The following is a 19899-nucleotide window of genomic DNA, read 5'->3' as shown; positions in this document are numbered from 1 at the left end:
GATGGCCGGTGGGAGTGCTACTGCTCCTTGTCCTGTAATATAACAGAAGAGTAACTGGAACCCTAACCTGTAAATATGTACAATAAGGACTGCCTGGTTTCATACAAGTGGCTGCACAGCGGGTCTGTGTCCAGCCTCCATCTGCCCACCGGAGATCATAGCACAGCCCAGGAAGCAGCTTTTCCATGTTTAACCTACTTATAGAAAGCCCGGGCACTCCCTCCGGGACAGGCACCTTGACCTCAGTCTGCCTCGTTCGCAAATGCCGCCTATCTATCGAGGAGAAATCATGCTCGCACCATCAGAATTAGGATACCTAGTTCCTCAGATCTCACTTCCATTATGTCAATACAACACTTCTAGGGAGGGAGAAAAAACAAAATGGCCACAAAGGGACCGATGTAGATGCTGGCATAGGGACAGTACCTTGCCTACACGTCGTTTTACTCAAAATTTACACTTTCCTAACTTTTCTGCTAAAACATGAGATGGTGCATAGCCTGATGACACATTATTCCAGCATTCAGCAAGTCGGTATCCCTGTGCCAGAGCCAACCATTGCATTACGATCTGGCCTGTATGGTTCAAAAATGATGTTATGATCGCATGTTCATGCCAAATTGCACTGGGACGGCTCTGCAAAGCTTCAACAAGAGTGTAGTATCCCACAGCATTCTACTGGCACGGTTTTGCTACAATGTGTGCTTTTCAACACAGACCATCACTTACTACCATAAATACCAATATTTAAGAGAGACATTCGGAAACTGAAATAGGGAGAAATGTATGACAGCCGATTTGCCATTTAATGAAGGACATATTGGTAGAAAAGAAACGGAGTGCAGCAAAACAGCAAGATGGGGAACCAAGAAACCAGGTGCCAGATTACAGAAGCTTTGTGCAAGTGCAAAGGTACACAGTGCTACCACTAGGGCAATGTTAGAAAACCATTGCACCATGACAAGCGCAGTGTGGAAGTACCAAGCACCAGGGCAAAAACTGATTTAGTGCAAAAAAAGATACCTTCTCACTGCATTTTTCCAGCAGGGCAAAGTTAGTGCTAAAACAGAATGGTATTAGCAGCACCTGGTGCTTCTACCATGCAAAGCTGAATCTGTCATGGTGCAATGGTTTTCTAATATGTCCCAGTGTTTTTTTTTTTTTTTTTTAAATGGGGCAAACTTTGCTCTAGAGCTAATACTGTCCAGTTTTGCACATGCACTGGTGCAAGGTTTCTGTAATCTGGTCCCTGAATCTCCCTTCAAATAAAGGTTGCCATCTTTTGGACTAGACCCGACTGCAGCACAATTTCTTACTCCCTCAAGTATGAACCAATAATGACAGCACCCCATGCGTCCACTGGGAACCACACATAACGCAAACACTTTCATGAAGTAGATAAAGTGTTAGAACTTTACAATGAGCTTGCAAACATAAAAACATATATGATCATGATGTGGTGTTCTTTGCTATTCCTGCCTCTCTCACCGTGTTGTATTTGCCCCCCATACCAACACTGTATTTGCACCCAAAACATCATGTTAACTACTATTATCTACTAGATGAGACACTGCTCTGGAATCAGAACCAGGTCCAAAGTCATGTCTTCACATTAAGCCTTATTTGCAAGGATTTCTTCTGGAACAAATTAAGGGAGGAGATGCCAGTGAGAAGTTCAGAAATACACCAGCTCCCTTATAGCATATTTACAAACATTTGCAGTGGAGCAAATATGCAGACAACAGGGACATATTCAGATGCTCACTTGCACATGGAATTCACCAATATTTGCCAAACAACATTTTGACCATGTATCAACACCTCAAAGGTGCTCCTAGATTCTCCAGATCTGCAGAGGATCCATTCTTGGTTTACTCTGGGCCACTCACATAAACAGCATGCATGATGTGGCTATTATTGTACGCCGGGTAAACGGGCTAGTCGCATGGATGTGTTCTTACCGTTTCCACAGCTCCAATCTGCATATCCGTGATGACGGCATACATCTCCTTCTTAGATAGTTTACTGTCATTGTAGATTGCGCAAAGGAAATCTTCATTGGCTTTAGCAGAAGGTTTCATCAACCTTCGGTCTATGTGATGTTTTGCTGGTAAAAAGAAGATTGCAAAGATCATTCCTAAAGAGCTCAAACAAATTCATCGCCAACATCTCGCGCTCGCTGAAGTGGCAGGGAGATCAGCTGCCACACTTAACAGTTGTTTCATGAGTGGAAACCAATTCATCTTGCACACTGAAACACAGCGTGCACACCATCTGCACCGATTTTCACCACCTCAGGCCAAGTGCCATTTTGGGGTCACTTTCCCTCCCCTTAAAATGTCCACGTATTTGAATGCCTTGAGGGAAAATAAGAGTCCACTGGTGACACCTGAAGTCCCCACCCAGAGTTACAAAGAAACACAAATTAGGTTTGAGGAATGCTCGATCTTTTGGAGTAAAGAAGAACAGTTTATTTGTTTTGTCTCTTATTTTTCCCACTAACGTTGATTTCCTGTACAAGACCCCTGCATGGTCTAGGCCTATACATAATTATTGAGAAATGCCACGTGTGAATTGGGTGACTGCGCACTCTAAAGGTGTATCTTTACCATAGTGGAGAAGCAATGCAGACTCTTCATGGACTGATAAACAAGATAAACTTCAATACTGTTGCAAAATTATATGGATTTGGGAAACCGTACACAGTATTCCTCTAGAGATGGCTTGCCAGTGCTTTGACACACATCACCTCACATGATAACAGCGACCAGGGAATAAATGAATAAAAGAAATAGTTCCACAGTTTCGGGATTGCAGAACAATTCTGTCAATGATTCTCTAGCGGTCTCGCACTGAAACCCACCACACTCTGCGCCCTCACTTCAGTTGAATTCCTTTTTTTCCAAATGTAATTTATTTAATTACCCAGTGAGTCATTGGGTAGTAGCAAGTAGTAACTATGAATGTGTGTGTTAGGACTACTTCACAAAAGTAATTATTTTTGAATCACAAAGGAATATACCACTTGCGGATTCACATATGTTTTGGCATAAGCCGCACACAGTTTCTAAACATGTGCAGGCAGAGTTTACTGATAGACCAGCAAAAGAGGGCTTTCCCAGTGGCATGTAGGAGGAGTTGTGGGTTTGTTATGGGGGCAATCAAAAAGAAGTGTCAAGGGGGACTAAGTCCGTCCATGACCCTAAAACTTGACATGTATTCACCAATCTTCAAATGCGTCTTAGAAACCTTTGTGAACACACATAAGGCACTACTCGAAGCTCCAGGTGTAAGCGTTGGATCACACTTCTCTGGATAGTGAAAGGATGCGTTGTCGAACAATATTTAAAAGTAAGCGAAAAAAGTTCATAAAAGGTTTTTGGAGCATTTTTATTATTTCGCCATCGTATGTGGAGTAAGGTTAACCTGCAAATTTTGGGTGAATGAGGGACATGTTTGTCAATCAGCATTTACTTTTACAGATTTTCCAATGGCAGCAAGTTATGCCTCATTTATTTTTGTAAACAATGTTGAGAAATCATGTATGGCCAGATGGTGTAATATCCCCCTGCGTATGCCAACAATCTGAATTTTAGTGAATCAGCCCTGTGCAGCTCCAGAAATGGCACGTTTATTGTTAGGAAATATTTCTTAATTGTGGGTAATTTTCCTTCCATGTGGCAACCCCTAAACTTTTTGCTGTTGTTTTCACCATGATCTAGACTTTGCCAGAGAAGTGCAGCCTTCTGCCGCACTCCTCTGGGCTTTCGCTCCATTCTTACGGGGAAACTGACATGCCCTTAAGACAGTCAGTACCGGGAAACGCTGTTTTCCGTAGTTTCTTTATCATGTTGCAGCTTTCGTGCAACATGACACAAGAGGGCACTGTAATCTAAGTTACTGCTCTCTTGGGTCTCTAGCCTTCTACAGGCCCTAGATACTCTTTTTGGATTGTAACTGATCGGTGCAAGTGAATCACAGACAGGAATGGTGGCAGCGATAGTTTCTTGTGTTTTTGAGCTCTTTTTGGCGTTTTAAGCGTGTTTCTCGCGCTTAGCCCAAAATGGTGGCTTGGCTCCCAAAATGGCCAGACCACGAGGCTCCTTTGTCCTGTCCGCTGACCGTCTTGCCCCCTTCACCTTCCCCAGGTCGTGCCGACCCGGGGCCTTCCTTATTTGGGCATGTACTTTCCCGCGAAACACAGATCCTTTCGCGGGCTTCTACAGGCCTTTTTTGTGCCTCCAGGATGTGGGCTGGGATGTCTGGTCCCAATACACATCCTGGGTGCCAGTGAGTCTAGTGTGGTATGAATGCCTGGGACCACCGTGGTCCGTGATAGGTCCACGTATGGTGTGAGTGTTTGATGAGTGGATCTCCCATTGGGTCCCCTCCATTTTGGAGCGAAGGGAACCGTGGATAAGAGGGGGCTGGAAACGCCACTACCATGTCGATCTCCTGAGTTCTCACGAACAAGGGAATACAGGAGCCAAGTATCCTGCAACCACGAGGCTGAACCGAGGAATCGCTGGTGACCCGCTGAAGGACTGCTCCTCTGCACTGCTGTCGCCCTGTGAAACCCTTTCTACCTCTGATCGAACCAGAAGGCCCATACTGGTACTTCGACCCTTGGAATAGCGGGGACAGCTATTCTCGGCATCTTCACCATCTCCTGCAAGTAAGCCTTTCGGAAGTGTCTCTGGGCCATCCAGCAGACTGACCAGCCTACCCAGGAGTCTTGCTCTGTAACCGCCGCCAGGTTGTGTTGTATTTCGAGTCCTTGTCACTCTCACACGATTCGTACACATGGCATTCCCAGGTCTGAAGTGAGTAGTGTACATTTGGCTGAGATACACACGGCCGCTCCGTTGCCCTGCTGTGGTAACAAACTGTGCGGGTTCACTTCGTTTGGGACATCTTTAACTCAACTCTGCTGCTGCAGAATCTACACGACGACGAGACGTCCCCTGCTCCCCTGAACCTGCCAGCACTGAAACTGACGCGGAGAAGCCTGGGTCTGCTTGCATCGGGGACCGGTGAGTAGCATAGCTAGGAACTGGTCGTCCTCCTGCAGGAGCCCATAGCTTTTCCCCGCTGTGTCAAACAGCACGCCTTTCCGTACTCGCGCTCTGCTTCTGCCCACAGTGGAGGCTGCACTTGAGTCGCGGAACTCTGTTCTTCTTTATTTGTGCACCAAACTGAACTGCCCGATTCCCTCGAAGAGACTCCCCTTTTTGCCCGTTGGCACCAGCGTGTGCAGGTACTTTTGAGCACAAGGCTCCACTCTTCGTAGGGCTTGGACTTCCTTTTAGTTAGGTGCCTCTGAAGGCGGACTGGGTCTAATCATTATTTCACACTGCCTGTTTTCCTCCCCTTCTAGGTGGACTACACATTTCGTGCATCTAACGCTTTAGACTCGTTTGTATTTGTATATATATTGTATTGGTTTGGTATGTGTTGGTTTACTAGAGTTTTATCGTGATTTCTCGCTACGGTCATTGTTGCAAAGGCCTTGGAATAAATGTGTATATATTTTTAATATAACACCTGTTTGGAGTAATTTGTAAGTGTCCTTGCTTTGTGTGCTCATTGCGGGCTTTCAGTCACCCTCACCCCTCTTGAGACCTAGTCTTGACCGCCGCGATCGCTACCCTGATTGGTCTGGCTTGTCCAGAAGTTACCCTGTTCCAAGTAACTAGGTTGGCCTTCTGAACCTCTGCGCCTCCAGGACAGAGTTCAGAAATCCGTCTTAACATTTATCCCCTTTATACTGAAGACGCAGCAGAAATATTGATTAATGCATGCGTCATCAAGTTAGAATTAGTTGCAGTACCAGGACTGAAACATGAATGAACGTCCAAGAAGTGTATAATAGAGGTGTAACAGGAGCAGCATGAAAAATGTTTTTGTAGATCAAAGATCCTCCACACGCTCTTGCGGACATCCCCTACATGAAAGCAATCGGGATGTACAGCCTATCTGTCCCACGCTATCCCCAACTGTTGGACCATCCAACATGGCTTCAGGGTTTACTTTTGGATTCCTAGTACTGCCTCACCTGGGAACTTACAGTAATGCAGATCCCTGCGCAGCTGTATCATGGCTGGTGTTCTGATGCCCTGCTCCAGCTAATCCCAATATATCTCAAAGCGTGTAAAATATTAGTTGCCCTCTACCCCTCACCACAAAATAACTCAGCCTGCAGTTGACACGTAACAGACCAACAATAAATACACACATAAACACACTGGCAAAACCAATTACTTGTATACAACAGGGAGATTATATCTCGAAAATAGGATTTCCAGTCGATGCAAAAATTGGGCCAAAAGGTTTTAAAAACTAAATAAAAATCTAAAAAGATTAAAATCAGGTTCGATTCATTTTCAAATCGAGTTATGCTTGTTTGAGAAAAAATGAGCTTGATGATGAAAAGAAATGCGAGTGTATTAAGATGGCTTGAATCATTCATCAGTATCCTTTCTACGTACTTACCTTTTCTATTAGTCATTAATCCATGTATTTTGAAGGCACAATATGTGGCGGTGCGTTGGTTAGTCAATAACTGACTTTAATATTTGATCATTTTACATTTGAATGAAAGATTCTATCTGTGAAGTATGAAACTCATCGCTGGAATTCCATGGAACAAGGGGAACACGGTTCCAACGAGTTCTGGATTTCCGTTTCCTGGTTCACTGGTTCCACTCGGACAACTGAGTTTGTGAACCTATTGACTCGTGTCAATCAATGTATGTACAGTTAAAGCAGAGTACAGTGCTGCGCTTGAACTCCACCCACACTCCCAGAGATAAGGAGCTGCAAATAGCAGCTGAGGTCACCCTTCCAGCCAAACAAAGCAATTACAAAAAAAAGTGCGTATATATTACACAAGGCTCGGTAGGGTGGATAGGGTTTAAAGGCAGGAGCAACGGGTTCATGCCTCATCTGAAAGAAAGTGGCCAAAGTTGTGGCTTTGGGCTAATCAGTGTTATATTGTACCTCATAAATCCTTCCAAACATCAGGCGCCCTTTGAATCTCCCTCATGGCGGCAGCAGGTCTGGCTGCCTGCAACCATTCCTTTCTTGCACACAAAACGAGAATGTTATTCTAGATTTACCAGTTGCGAATATGCTGTCCCAGGCCTGCGTGTGATCTTTCCAGGTTTTGGTTTTCAGACTTTTATGAAGTTCCACGGGCGTCACCATCATTATGCCAAAAGTACTCATCATCTGCAATAGAGAACAAGTCACATTGCTAAATTAGCGGCCCACCATTCTGCGTCATAATGCTGCTGAGATTTCAAAGGTAACTTCACATTTTTAAAAGTCTCTCTTTCACCCTGCTATTTCAGGTGGTGCAGGAACACTTGGACCATTTCAAAGACTATAGGCCCGATTCATGGAATATTTGCCCGGTTCAAAATGAATTTGCACTGCTGAAAAGTGACTTTGCACTGACGACACAAACCCTGATTCATGGAACCGTGCAAAGTGCATTTCTGCAGTGCAAAGTCAGCACATAGTCATTTATGCAGTTCAAAATTACTTTGCACAGCAAAAATACTCTGTGGACGGTTCCATGAATCGGGGTTTGTGTAGGCAGTGCAAAGTCACTTTTCAGCAGTGATTGGGTTCACTCTTACAGTTAAGATAGATACCTCATTCACCTTTTGTGGGAACGAAGGTTGAGGGAAGGTCAAGTGGGGTGTGAATGTGATTCAGTAGCAACCCAAACAGCAAAGTATGACAGTCCAAAATGATGGGAATACCCAATCACGGTTCTATTAAAGTATGCATATTTTAATTAAGCACACCGTCTGCAACAATAAATAGATAGAAAACATTACAAAAACCCATCCCTCAAGAAAGAACATAGAATATGCAAGACAGCAAGATGCAGCACACTGGGTAATGAGGTAGGGGAAGAAAGGCAAGTAATAACCAGAATGTTCTTTAATACAAATTGCTGTTGTGTGCAAAAAAGGGATTTTAGTGCCCTAACCAGTCTCTAGAGTATCCCCTCAGAGCCCCTCGTACTGCTCCATGGCGGCCATCTTGCATAAGTATTTTGTATGGATGAACGGGACCAGTCTCTAGAGTATCCACTCAGAGCCCCTCGTACTGCTCCATGGCGGCCATCTTGCATAAGTATTTTGTATGGATGAACGGGATGCCACAAGGCAAAATATTGCTGTCAGATGTTACCGGATTGGCAATCTGGGGTGCTAATAGCAATAATACTCCTCCGGCGGGCCGGATCGGGTATTATTCCTATATTAAAGCCTTCAGCTTTAGGCCTTAATCAGTTGGGCTTGAGAACCTTGATAATGGGCAAGGTGTGAGGTAGGCACCTGTGGTGCTAGCAACTATGAATTGTGACCCAGAGCATTAACAGCTGGACCTTGGTTAGCAGTTGCCTGTGGAGTGGGGTGCCACTGTCTACTGGAGAGTAGACTTGCTGACTACCCATCAAAAAGGAAAGATAGGCTATTGCATGAAGGCATGTTGGTCCATATTTATATGTCAGTGCACATCTTTACTCTGCATGCTCTGTGGTGGTCATTATAAAGCACCAAAATAAACCAAAATAGTGCAGGGGCTAAGGGGAGGGGTCTGGAGAAAGAAAAAGATGGGATGTATGGGGTGACACCACACGTTCTACAAACAAAACAAAAACAAGTAAAAACAGATGAACATGCACCATAAAGAAGTCCACTGATGTGCAGTGACCGGGATGAAAAGCCGTGGAACCGGGTGCACAGTACAGAAAGATCCTGGTCGGGCTATAAAAAGGCAGAGCAGTAGAGGCCAGAAAGCATGTGTATGTTCAAAAGGCTTAAACCTGGATTCATGGAATTATTTGCACGTAAAACGCACATTTGCCCGTCATTCTTCCCGAAAATCCCCATACCTCAAACAGGGATTTTTGGGCAGAATGGCGCGCAAATGTGCGTTTTACGCGCAAATAATTCCATGAATCAGGGAGTCAATCGTTGTTGGATTAACGGCGGGTACACGCTCCACTGTCGTGATATGAAGTAGCATTAGTATTGAGCAGTGGTCTTGGGTATGAATTTCGATAAAGGGGACCACAGCATCTTTCTGACCAGAATGCTTTCAGCGATTATTATGAGTGGCATGGCATTGAAGTGATTTCTAAGTTATCTTTCACATCAAAAGCAATAGGTTAGTCTGGGCAACACTTGCTCCAGTTTCTGGGAAGCTGATTGAGGTCCACCTTTCACTAACTTTTGAAATCTATGCCTCAGCCGCACCTTTTCCATTTTTATAAAGATATGCGGGATGGTCTTAGTCACACCTCAATGACTCTCTACTGGGTGGTATTGGAGTACTGAGGCAAAGTCACCGAAGTATGAGTGGATAGTCCTTTGGGTGGGGATGAACAGATTTGGTGGAGACTCAATGAACCCAATGTGGAAGCAACCATTCTGGACCTGTGTGTACAAAGGTGAACAGGGAAAGGTTGCATCTCCCCCATACCCCGAGCTCTGCAACTTGTTTGCATGCGGCATATTACAAAACTCCAAATTAATAGGCTCTTAACAGAAATCAAACTCTAGTCTGACACAATAAGTGTGAGGTGAAAACAATCTGTGAAAGGTACAGTGAGCTAAAACCTGGTTGCAGGATTTGGGGTTGAATGACCGAGGTAAAAATGTTATAGGGAAAAATGACCGAAGGTTATTTGTTCGAAATAACCTTCGGTCTTTTCTCCCCTGAACATTTCACACTTGGCCAAACCCCCACCCAAACCCCCACGCCCCTACTTTTCTTTCATTCCGACACTCTGTGTCCCTGCAACGCCTGTTCCCTTTCGTGATCGGGAACGGGCACTGCAGGGTCCTTTCCTTTTTGTTTTGTTTTCGATACTGCGGGACAGCAGCAGGGGAAAACCCCTGCAACCCCCGTTCACAATATAGTGAGCAAGGGTGCGGGGGACACCCTTGCAGCCCATGAACTGAATAAGTAATCTGGTCAAACGTTTCAGCCATTTGGAATTTTCGAACGGCCGAAAATTGTCCAAATCACGCATTTGAAAAAAACATTGTGAACAATTTGGCCTAAACAGGTTGCAGACCCTCCTGGGTGGACACCTTCGAGGAGAACAGGTTATTTGGCTGTGTTCATTCTCGGTAGAGGGGCTCCCAGACCTTTTTTTGGAACTTGGGGTTTCACCCTAAATTACCATGCGTAATCCAGACGTGGACCCCTTGCTCACTGTGCTTAGAGAGGCGCACCTTCACCTCACTGATGAAGCCCAATTAGGCTGAAACATATGTCTGGGGTTGCTGTAGGTACTCTTGTTCTGAGAAGAATTGCCTAGCATTTCGGTGCTAAACTGCCTAAGTGGGTGCGACCAGAATGATTGGGTACCTTCCCAAAAAACAGCTTATTTGGCCGTGTTTGTTCTCGGCAGAGGGGCTGCTAGAACTTTTTAATTTCGAGGTCAAATCAGGTTTATAAATTAGGCTTGCAATCAAAGAACCATTCAACCTCTTCCATCAAGGTATTTCTGGCCCCTTATTTTTGACATCCCGATTAACAGTTGAGAAGATTATTGCAATGTGGTCTATCAATGCTTTGCTTGGAGAGACGCGGCTAAAATGAAGGTTCAAAACCTTGGGGATCAACTTGCGAATGGCATGTGAAAACGTTATCATGCAAGGCAGGAGTTATAGTGAGGAATGCCTCATACTACGATATATCATCAGCCAGAGTCACACAAAGCATGTCTCATGTGCGGGAGCCAAACGCTCTTGCAAGCGTAACAAACTTCCACATATTGTGGTTGACATGACACGCTGGATCAGTTAGAGGAAAGGCCTTTGGGATGGCAAATTTCTACCACGCGCAAAATGTGCTGGTGGGGACTTGATGCAGAAGTGGCTGCTGCATCCAAGGTTACATCTACAATTCACAAAGAGGTGCACCCTTGCATGTGTTTCCCCAGTGCCTGGTCTCTGTGTGGCATGTCAGGCGCACGGGAAAGCAAAATCATGACAGAGGCCTGCTATTAGTGTACAAAGTTTAAGAAGGATACAACACATTTTTGACCATAAATACAAAAATACAACTGCTTTAAATCATACACAGACACACAAATAGGTTTATATATAATATGATTACATATTTTATATAAAAAACACATAGGCAAAGTCCTGTTACCGGTGAGTTGTTGCTAAAGTGGCGTGTGTGAAGCCCTCCTGGGGGTCTGAGGAGAAGGTTTCTATCCTTACCGTTTTAACGGCCTGAATAAAGTTCATTGCTTCATTCCCAACGTTCTCCTCCAGGAGACCGAATCTTGTGTCGTACAGCACCAAGCAGATACCTGAACAAAAGCATATTGCTAGCATTTTTATATAGCTCGTCCTTTACAGTTTACTGGCAATTCATGTTGAGAAACATGTCGATTTTTCTAGGAAGCATCACTTTCTAGCTTCCTATATCCTTGTTGGAATACCTAATTAGGGTGTTCCAAATCAATCACACGTGACATTGTTTTGATTAAGACTGTCTAAAAAATTAGGAGAGTTAAACATGAATTCTCTAATTGTAGCTCCATCAGTGTTTAGTAAATATGGAGGAGACTAATTTTGGTCACCATTGGACCCTGACCTTTGATGATGTTTTGTAAATGTTTTGTGTATCCGCCAGAACTTGTTTAATTTATAACTTAATCTGTTCTGAATTCAGTGAATCTGTATGAATTTATTTGAAAAAGAAAACACATTTTTGTTTGCAAAACTGTTGTGGTGCCAAAAATGTCTTTGGTATTGTGTATGCCTGGTTGTACTTATGTGTTTGATCAAATGTTTTACATTTTTTAAGATGTATTAATAAAAGTGAAAATATTTTTTGTGCCTAACTTCTTTGGAGATGTTGTCTAGCCACTGAAAGAAGTAAGTAATTAAACGTATCACTGTCCTGTTGAACACTCGGGGATTAAGAGAGGGGTAGTCAATCTCGAGGTGTGTTTGTTTACCATGTTGAGTTACAGTCAGATGTTTTCAAGGATAGACTTCGCATGTAAGGACACACACTTGGTCATTAAAGGGTAAATGTCGAAAACAAAATCCTGGGCTACAACGGAAGCATCGCATCTACGATACTTTCGGTATTACAAACAACAACAATATAAGTAAGCCATTAGTTCTGTTGAACTGAGGCACATGGAGATAATTCATTAGCTCCAGATGTTGCCGACAGTTTAGAGAACTGGTTATACTGCAGGGCCACACCCCAGCCAATTAGACACCTTTCCCCAAATGATGGCTTGTGCAGGACCTCCCTCCCCCAAACCTATTTCCTTATGCGCCTGCTTCTATGCACTGCCTCTCTTCCCCTTCTCCTCTTCCCTCTTTTCCTTTATCTGTGGGTGGCCCGTGACAACAGAAATAGATGTCCACTGCAAACCTGGGTGGACTTTGGACTAGACATAGAAAAAAGACTGTCTGGTGGAAGGCCAAGCCACGATCTGAAATTTAAAAATGAATATTCTCCGCCCTACAAACATGTTTGCTTCCATTTGTAAAACAGTATTTGTAGTGCAAGAACTGCCTTTTGCTAAGGCACGCTGCTCCAGCACTAGAAATAGAAAATTGGGGAAATAGCTAGAGAACATTTAATCATTGGTGTGCCTCTCACCTAAGGTGAAACCAGTGCTTTAAATGGGCCGGTACTTTCCGGTCCCGAGTACCTGCAATTCTTTTATTTGCAAGACATAGGGCCGGCACATCTCATCGGAAAGCCAATGCGTTTAAGTGAGGGAGTACAGGCACTTCTCTACAGTAAATAGGTACCGGCACTTCTGTGTTTCCATTCAAAGCACTGGGTTAAACTATTTCCAGGATGAGTGTGCCAACACACCCTGTATATATTTATTTTTCAGTTTCAATTCCCAGCACAGGTGGGCCGCGTGCTACAAAGTGTAATTGTGTTGTATCTGTCAAAAGACTCGTCCATTAGACATTTTATACCAGGCACATTTGAGGGGTGATGCCTGCTCCCCATCGATTGGCCCTGCTGCTTGAACATTTAAAAGGTGATTCAATGAAAAAATACATTTGTCAAACTTTAAATTTCATAAAACCTGGATGAGTCGAAATTATGTAGTTATGGGCAGCCAAAATGTCTACTTGGTCACGCTGAATATCAATGATAATGCGTAGATGCTGTTTTAATCAAGTTCTCAGTGGTAGATTAGTTTAGTTTAGTTTATGGTTTGCTTGCTACATTATGACTGAGAGGTGAAATCAACTTTATGCATTTTGTTCTCATTCCCATTCTGAATAGGAGACTTTACTGAAAGGTACTACTCGGTGGGTGTCCAATCCCAGGGCCCAGGATTTACTAAGTGACCATCATTGGTCCCAGTCAGTATAGTAGCCGTTCTAGGACACAGAATCTGGGGGATAACTGGTGGCACAGTTAAATGGTGTGCATAAACAGTCATACATGTCCCGACACCTGCAAGGTTCCTAACAGAAGGCATGCAGGCTGTGAAATCTAGCCACCTCAGGGTCGCTAGAGTGTGTGATAGACCCCAAAGGACGATCGGTGGGAAGCCAGCCTAAAGTACTAGAGGTATAAACAACTGGAAGATGGGGAAAAAAGGGGTCCTTTTCTAAAAATACTTGGAAAGACCACACATAACAACATAATGCTTTGGGTTTGTGCATCAGCCTAACTTTTTTCCCTCACCCCACCATGTGGATACACTCAGATATTTGAAGTGACCTTTGTTGGAAGTGGACACATTTCAAATAAAAAAACAAATTAAATACATTTCTTCTTCTCATCCTTCAAGCCTATGTCAGTGCCCAAACAATTACAGTGCCGTGCCTTCCTTAAAAGATGGTGGGGTGCACTCACTAAACATTCTCCTGAGAATCAGTGCGCAGTTTCTCGCAAAACAACTTCAGGCAATCTTCTTTCATTAAGACTCAGAGCTAAGGGTGCAGGCGTGTCCTCGGGATCAAACATTGCCTTGTCTGGGTGCATGCCTTTACAATATAGCCGCAAACGGACGCATAATAGTGAAGCATTTGGAAATGGGAACGAAAACCTACTTTCGAATGACCATTTATTCAGTTCGCAGTATAAATCTTTAATTCTTCCGTTTTCATCGGCGAGTGTATCCATTCTTTCAAGAAAATCTACTAGGACCTAGGGCAAAAAAGAACATCATTTTTGTAAACGGCTGCTTTTTTGATATAAAAGATACAGTATCACTTGCTAAACTTTGAAAAGGAAGTGAATCCATAGTTGGTGAACACAGTGATGCAATTTGCTGTATAGTGAAAACTACTAGACGGGAAGAATAGTGCATTAGCTTTCGAAATCACATGGATCCCCACGTTCAAGACGAGCAAATAAGTCCTTGAGGAAAGATCTGCATATGTACTGTATGGATGAGTGTACTCAGTTTGTTCTTCCAAGAAATGTATCATTACCTGCCACATACAGAAGGATGTCTTGTTAGGGACATGGCGGCAGACGGCCTTTCTTATTTACGCTACGAAAACACAGTTGATCTTCTACATATCATATGAAGAAATGATGCCAAACTGAACTCTCTGTAGAGTTCTAAAAGACTGGACATCCAGACAAGAGCCCCTAAACGCGTTGGGACTTTAATGAAAAATGACATAGAGCGAAGGAGTCTATCACATTCTTCTAATGGAGAAAGCTTAATTCTTATGGATGGCTATAGTCATCCCGGCGCATATATTATATTTAAAGTCTTCTTGTCTGCAGGCATCTTCCTTCTTTTATACCCTGGAGGCTCTTTGCTTCTGGCAGGATGCTGGGTCTGACATGTTGTGTGATCAATAGAAAGTAACAACAGGGTTAATTGGGGCTTGTATAAGCCGGGGTAGCAACTGTCATCCCAAACCGTAAGGGTATACTGGTACACAATGGACGGTTGGACGGGGGAACAAAAATCTGTTTGCAGATAAAGGCAAAGAAAACTGTCCTACTACGAGGACAGTTTTTGATTTGATTACCACATGAAGACTCATTGTGTCCTGAAGAAGATGGTCAATAACTACTCATAACCATCGAAACCGGTCACGCCACATGAACTAGTGGGACTGTGCGGTTTTAAGAAAAAAGCAAAACAGTTTGCTGAAAAATTATACTTTTTAGATTTTTTCCCTCTTTAGTTGGACAACCACCCGCATGTAACAAGCTTTGAGGCACTAGGGTGAATAAAGGATTAATCACATAAATCCCAATGTCTCCAACCTGTACATGTTAGCCAAAACTGTTTGGTTCATCACTACGAGATCTAATCCCCCTCTCGTATCAACCCATCACCTTGCTGGTTGCCCTCCTATCCCCTTTACAGGCTGTTGGTGTCAGCACTGCACGTGGCATACAGATAACCACATGCAGAGAGCCTAATTTAGTTTCCACTCCTCTCCCTCCCAGACAGGCATCACAACACCTCCTGTCCACAGCCAGGCAACCCAAGAAACAACCCCCCTCTCTTCCATTACAGGTAGGGCATTGGGTGTCTGACCAGAGGGCCAGAGCAGTTCATCATCTAGTGCCAAACAATTAGGACCATCCTTTAATTACCACAGCCATTCCTTTTTCTTTGCCTTTATCTGCAAACAGATTTTTGTTCCCCCGTCCAACCGTCCATTGTGTACCCATGTGATCAATAGAGCCTAGAGTTCCCAGGCCGTTGGCGCATCACAATCTTTCAAGGGAGACCGATTTTATACCTTCTAGCAAACTAGTATTTGTGCTTCTTCTGGGGTGTGTGACAGGAGGGAGAGGGGCAGGAGAGGCCTGCTACAAGAAAAGCTGGAGTCAGTCCTGAACCTGAGGGTGTGACGATGGATGAGAAGACGGAGTCCATATTTCCCCCTCCTGTACATAGATGTTTCTGCACAGACCTGTACATATTGCTCAGGCCATGCCTCTACCAGGTTCTCCCTTGCAGACACAATGTGCAGGAAGACAAAGAACAGAGTGCAGTGCTGAGTGAGCAATGAGGGTGGGAGAGAGAGAGATGTAAAGTCAAATGTCATACGTGGCAGACACCAACAGCCACAAGGATCAAGGGGGGGAAAAACACCTTTTTACTCTGCGGTGAAACCGCCAACCCCACAAAACCACACACAGTGAGGACAGTCCCGCCAGAGCAGGAAGAGGGAGAGACAATGCCAGCAATGCAAAACAAAGACGCCAACATAGTATGAGCAAGAGCGCAAGAAGCTGCGTTCATACATGCCAGGGAGAAGAATAGTACAGAGCCGCTGAGCGGGGCAGGCAAAACAGCTCAGCCTCCGAAAATCCTCTTGGACAGCCGGGCCCTCATAGGGAGAACAGACCCACCAATGATCCTAGCAAGAGCCACCACAAACCACAAGTCATTACACTGGGAATTCCAACATGTTAAAATTGCGTGAGGAACAGGGGCGGGGCTTACACCCCATTGAAAGATGACACATGCATGTACTGTGATGGAAGGACACGGCCGGATTGGACAGGGATAGCTGGCCAATCAGAACAGGGGGAGGGAGATTCAAGCAGGTGACAGGAAGTAGGAAGTGTGAGTTATTTGGGTGATGTTCGCAGCGGAGATGGAGATGGACCAAGAGACCAGCAGAGAGAAGGAGGTAGGAGCAGCTTGTGGAGAAGAATGTGGAACAAGTGAGGATTTGGCTTAGGAGTATTAGTGGCCCTACAGTGTGAGTGTGCATGTTAGAGTAGCGAGTGAGTAGAATAAATTAGCATAGGGGTGAATGTAAAGAGGTTTCAACAGAGTGATTGCGCATGAGGATAGTAGGAGGAGGAGAAGAGTAGTAGTAGTGGGAAGAGGAATAGTTGAGTGGGGTGGGAGGAGATGTAAGATCAAAGGGTGGATGCAAGAGCTAGGAGAAGTGAAACATTAGAGGGAGGGAAGAAGGGTGGGTAGAGTAAGGAGGAAAGAGACTGTAAAAGTAGAAGGGAAGAGGTAACCCTGGGCGGGACTGAATACGCCTGAATCCAGCTGAGGAAGTGCAAAGAACGTCCCCACCACAGAACACAAGAAATTGGCTTAAATAGGGACAGTTGGGAAGTCCCTGAGGGAGTATAAAGAGCCATTGTCTTAGGTGGTTATCAGCAGCCTAAAACAGGAATGGACAGAGGGGTTACTGGTCGGTAGTACTAACCTGGAATTACGAATGCCTGGGTTAGGTAGGATCACAAAGAGAGAGAGGGATGGCCCGAGGGGCCCCCAAAATTAAAATAAAAACATGTCAACCATCCTATGCCTCAGAGTGGTTTTGTGCCATCTGTGGAAGGTGCCCTCTACAATATCTTGGTAGTAGCTCTACGAGCAGCGATCCTCAGTTACTATCAAAAAGGGCAGAGCTGGTGATTAACAAAAGGCACAAGAGGAGGACAGTGAGTGAGCAAGTCAAAAGTTCAGGCTATGGAGAAATGGTGGGATGAGGGAGCAGAAGAGGAGAACTGCATTTGATAGTGAAAAAATAAACTCCCAAAGTAACATGGACTGGAGGAACACAGAACATGAGAAGGAAGTGGATCAAGGAACAGAGCTGGCTGTCACACAGTCCAAGTGCATGTCCAGTGTATCATTGGTGAGAGGAGGGTTCCAGAGAACCACTGTCCACCAGATGGGAAGTGCAGTATCAAAATGCAGACCAGCGGATTTTAGGGCCCCTTCCAAACTTAGAGTGGGGGCCCCTGTCCTAACATTGACAGCGTGCCAAAGGCCACCCTACACAAATTAGTACAGGCTAACCACCTACACAATCAGACAGAGCAGCGTGTAAGCCACCACTCTTTCACAATATAACACAACAGCTGTGCAGACTTTGACTTTTTTTAAATAACAAAATAGGGTGCACATCACCTTTGTGTGAATGATGAATACTTTGTATGTGCCAGGTGCCCATGGTAGGCTAAAATTAGCTGAATAAAATAATTAGATGACAACTTTGTTATGATATGATATTTTATTTGTATCGTGCTCATACACAAGTGTTTCAGAGTGCAACAAGGCAATGGAAGGGAACAGGGGAGAACACATCAACAATCTTGCTAGGCCCAGTGACATTGAGAACATGCAAGAGCATGGGAAAGGGAAAGGGGAGAAAGTGCATGGAAGGGGGAGAGTGGAGAGTGCGGAGCAGAGGAGAACAGATAAATAATTATAAATACAAATAAATAGATAATATAGGCAATAAACAGTGGTAGTGCAACCAGCAAGTAACAAGTGCAGTGTTTACGGCAGCAGACTGGGTAAGTCTGAATAAGTGCAGAAAAGGATGAAAATGGGGAGTGGGTGAGGGGCTGAATGGGTACAGATACAGTCCCCATTTCAAGGGGTGGCAAGGTGGCAGTGCAGGAGGGTGGCAGGCTGAGCAGGTACCTGGGCCCAGGGGACAGAGGGTGGCCAAGTGCGCAGCGCCAAAAGAGAGCAGATCAGCTGGGGAGAGGGGGAGCGAAAGCAGAAGCAGAGAGGAAGGTCTTGAGGTGCTTCCGGAACCAGAACCGGAGATGGTTGTCCTCATGTTTTAGAGTGGCAGGGAGGCTATTCCAGAGGGAGGCCCCAGCCGAAGACATAGATCTACCCCCAGCTTGTTTCTTTGAAAAACAACTAACTATGAGGAAGTTAGAGGTAGAGGAACGAAGAGCTCGAGAGGGGAGGTATTTACGGAGGGATAGCTGAAGGTACTTTGGACCCAGGCCCCAGAAAGACTTGTGGACAATGCAGAGGGTTTTGAATTTAATCCTTACATCCACTGGGAGCCAATGGAGAGATTTCAAAGCTGGAGAGATACGATCCCAGGGCTTGAGGCCAAGGACAAGTCTTGCAGTCCTGTTCTGGATTAGTTGCAGAGGGCAGAGAGAAGAGGCAGGTAGATTTAGGAAGAGGCTGTTACAATAGTCCAACCTGGAGAGAACCAGAGCTTGGGCGACAGCGAACTTCTGGGGGAAGAAGAAGAAAGGCAGAGTACCTCTGAGGAGATGCAGTAGGAAGTTTGACTTTTTAGAGACCTCAGAGATGTGGGAGGAGAAGGAAAGTGTGTAGTCAAAGATGACCCCAAGGTTTTTAGCCTCGCAGGTGGGGGTAGGAGAGGGCCAAGACAGGCGAGCCAGAGAGGGAACGGAAAGGATGGTGGCGGTGTGCCGATGAGGAGGATTTCTGTCTTGCTTGGATTCAGACAGAGGTCATTTGCGGTACACCAAACTTGAATGGCAGTTAGACACTCCGAGGGCAGCCTGAAAATGAGTTCAGTGTCATCAGCGCAGCACTGGAAATTGGAGCAAAAAATGGCAATGCAGTGGGCGAGGGTTGCCAGGTATTGGTTGAAAAGCCAGGGCAAGAGGTTAGACCCTTGGGGAATGCCACAGGTAGAGAGGAAGATAGATGATAGTATGGACCCAAGTTGGACCTGGGAGGGTCGATCAGAGAGGAAAGAGGTCAGCCAGGCCAGAGCCTGATCAGTGAAACCCAGGTTATCACGGAGACGGTTGAGTAGGATGCTTTGTTCACTGGAGTTGTCATCGGTAAGGCCCGGGAAAAGGTTGCCACTACTCCCACCCTTTAGAAAGGCATCACGTTAGCTCACTATAAAGCCACCTCCATGTAATGAGCTAAACCGAAGAAAACATTTTTGCCTGACTAATGCAAGTCAAATATTATTATCTCTCAAGAGGATGGAATCCCTTTTCGGCAACAGTAAAAGCATTCCATATGGCATTATGCTGCCATGTGCATCCACACACCTTTTATAGCATTGGTCATTAGTCCTATATTTGGTATGCAGTAATTATCACGAATCACAAAATAACTAATACATTAATAACAAATCCAAAATAACATATGACAAAATAACACATTTGGAA

General features: G+C 44.7%; 1 protein-coding gene across 1 annotated transcript in view; it reads right to left on the bottom strand.

Annotated features, from left to right (window-relative positions):
• Positions 1–19899, bottom strand: part of CYP24A1 (cytochrome P450 family 24 subfamily A member 1) — an 86437-nt gene that overhangs the window by 41050 nt on the left and 25488 nt on the right. Inside the window, exons 4-7 of the mRNA XM_069651131.1 lie at positions 14091–14187; positions 11259–11350; positions 7119–7230; positions 1962–2107 (exon numbers count right to left, since the gene is read on the bottom strand). Of these exons, the coding sequence (XP_069507232.1) occupies positions 1962–2107; positions 7119–7230; positions 11259–11350; positions 14091–14187 (447 nt within the window). The remainder of the gene's footprint in view (positions 1–1961; positions 2108–7118; positions 7231–11258; positions 11351–14090; positions 14188–19899) is intronic.

This window comes from Ambystoma mexicanum, chromosome 3p (genome assembly GCF_040938575.1).
Source record: "Ambystoma mexicanum isolate Mex_15411 chromosome 3p, UKY_AmexF1_1, whole genome shotgun sequence".
Lineage (NCBI taxonomy): Eukaryota > Metazoa > Chordata > Amphibia > Caudata > Ambystomatidae > Ambystoma > Ambystoma mexicanum.
This window is presented reverse-complemented; position numbering and strand designations above follow the sequence as displayed.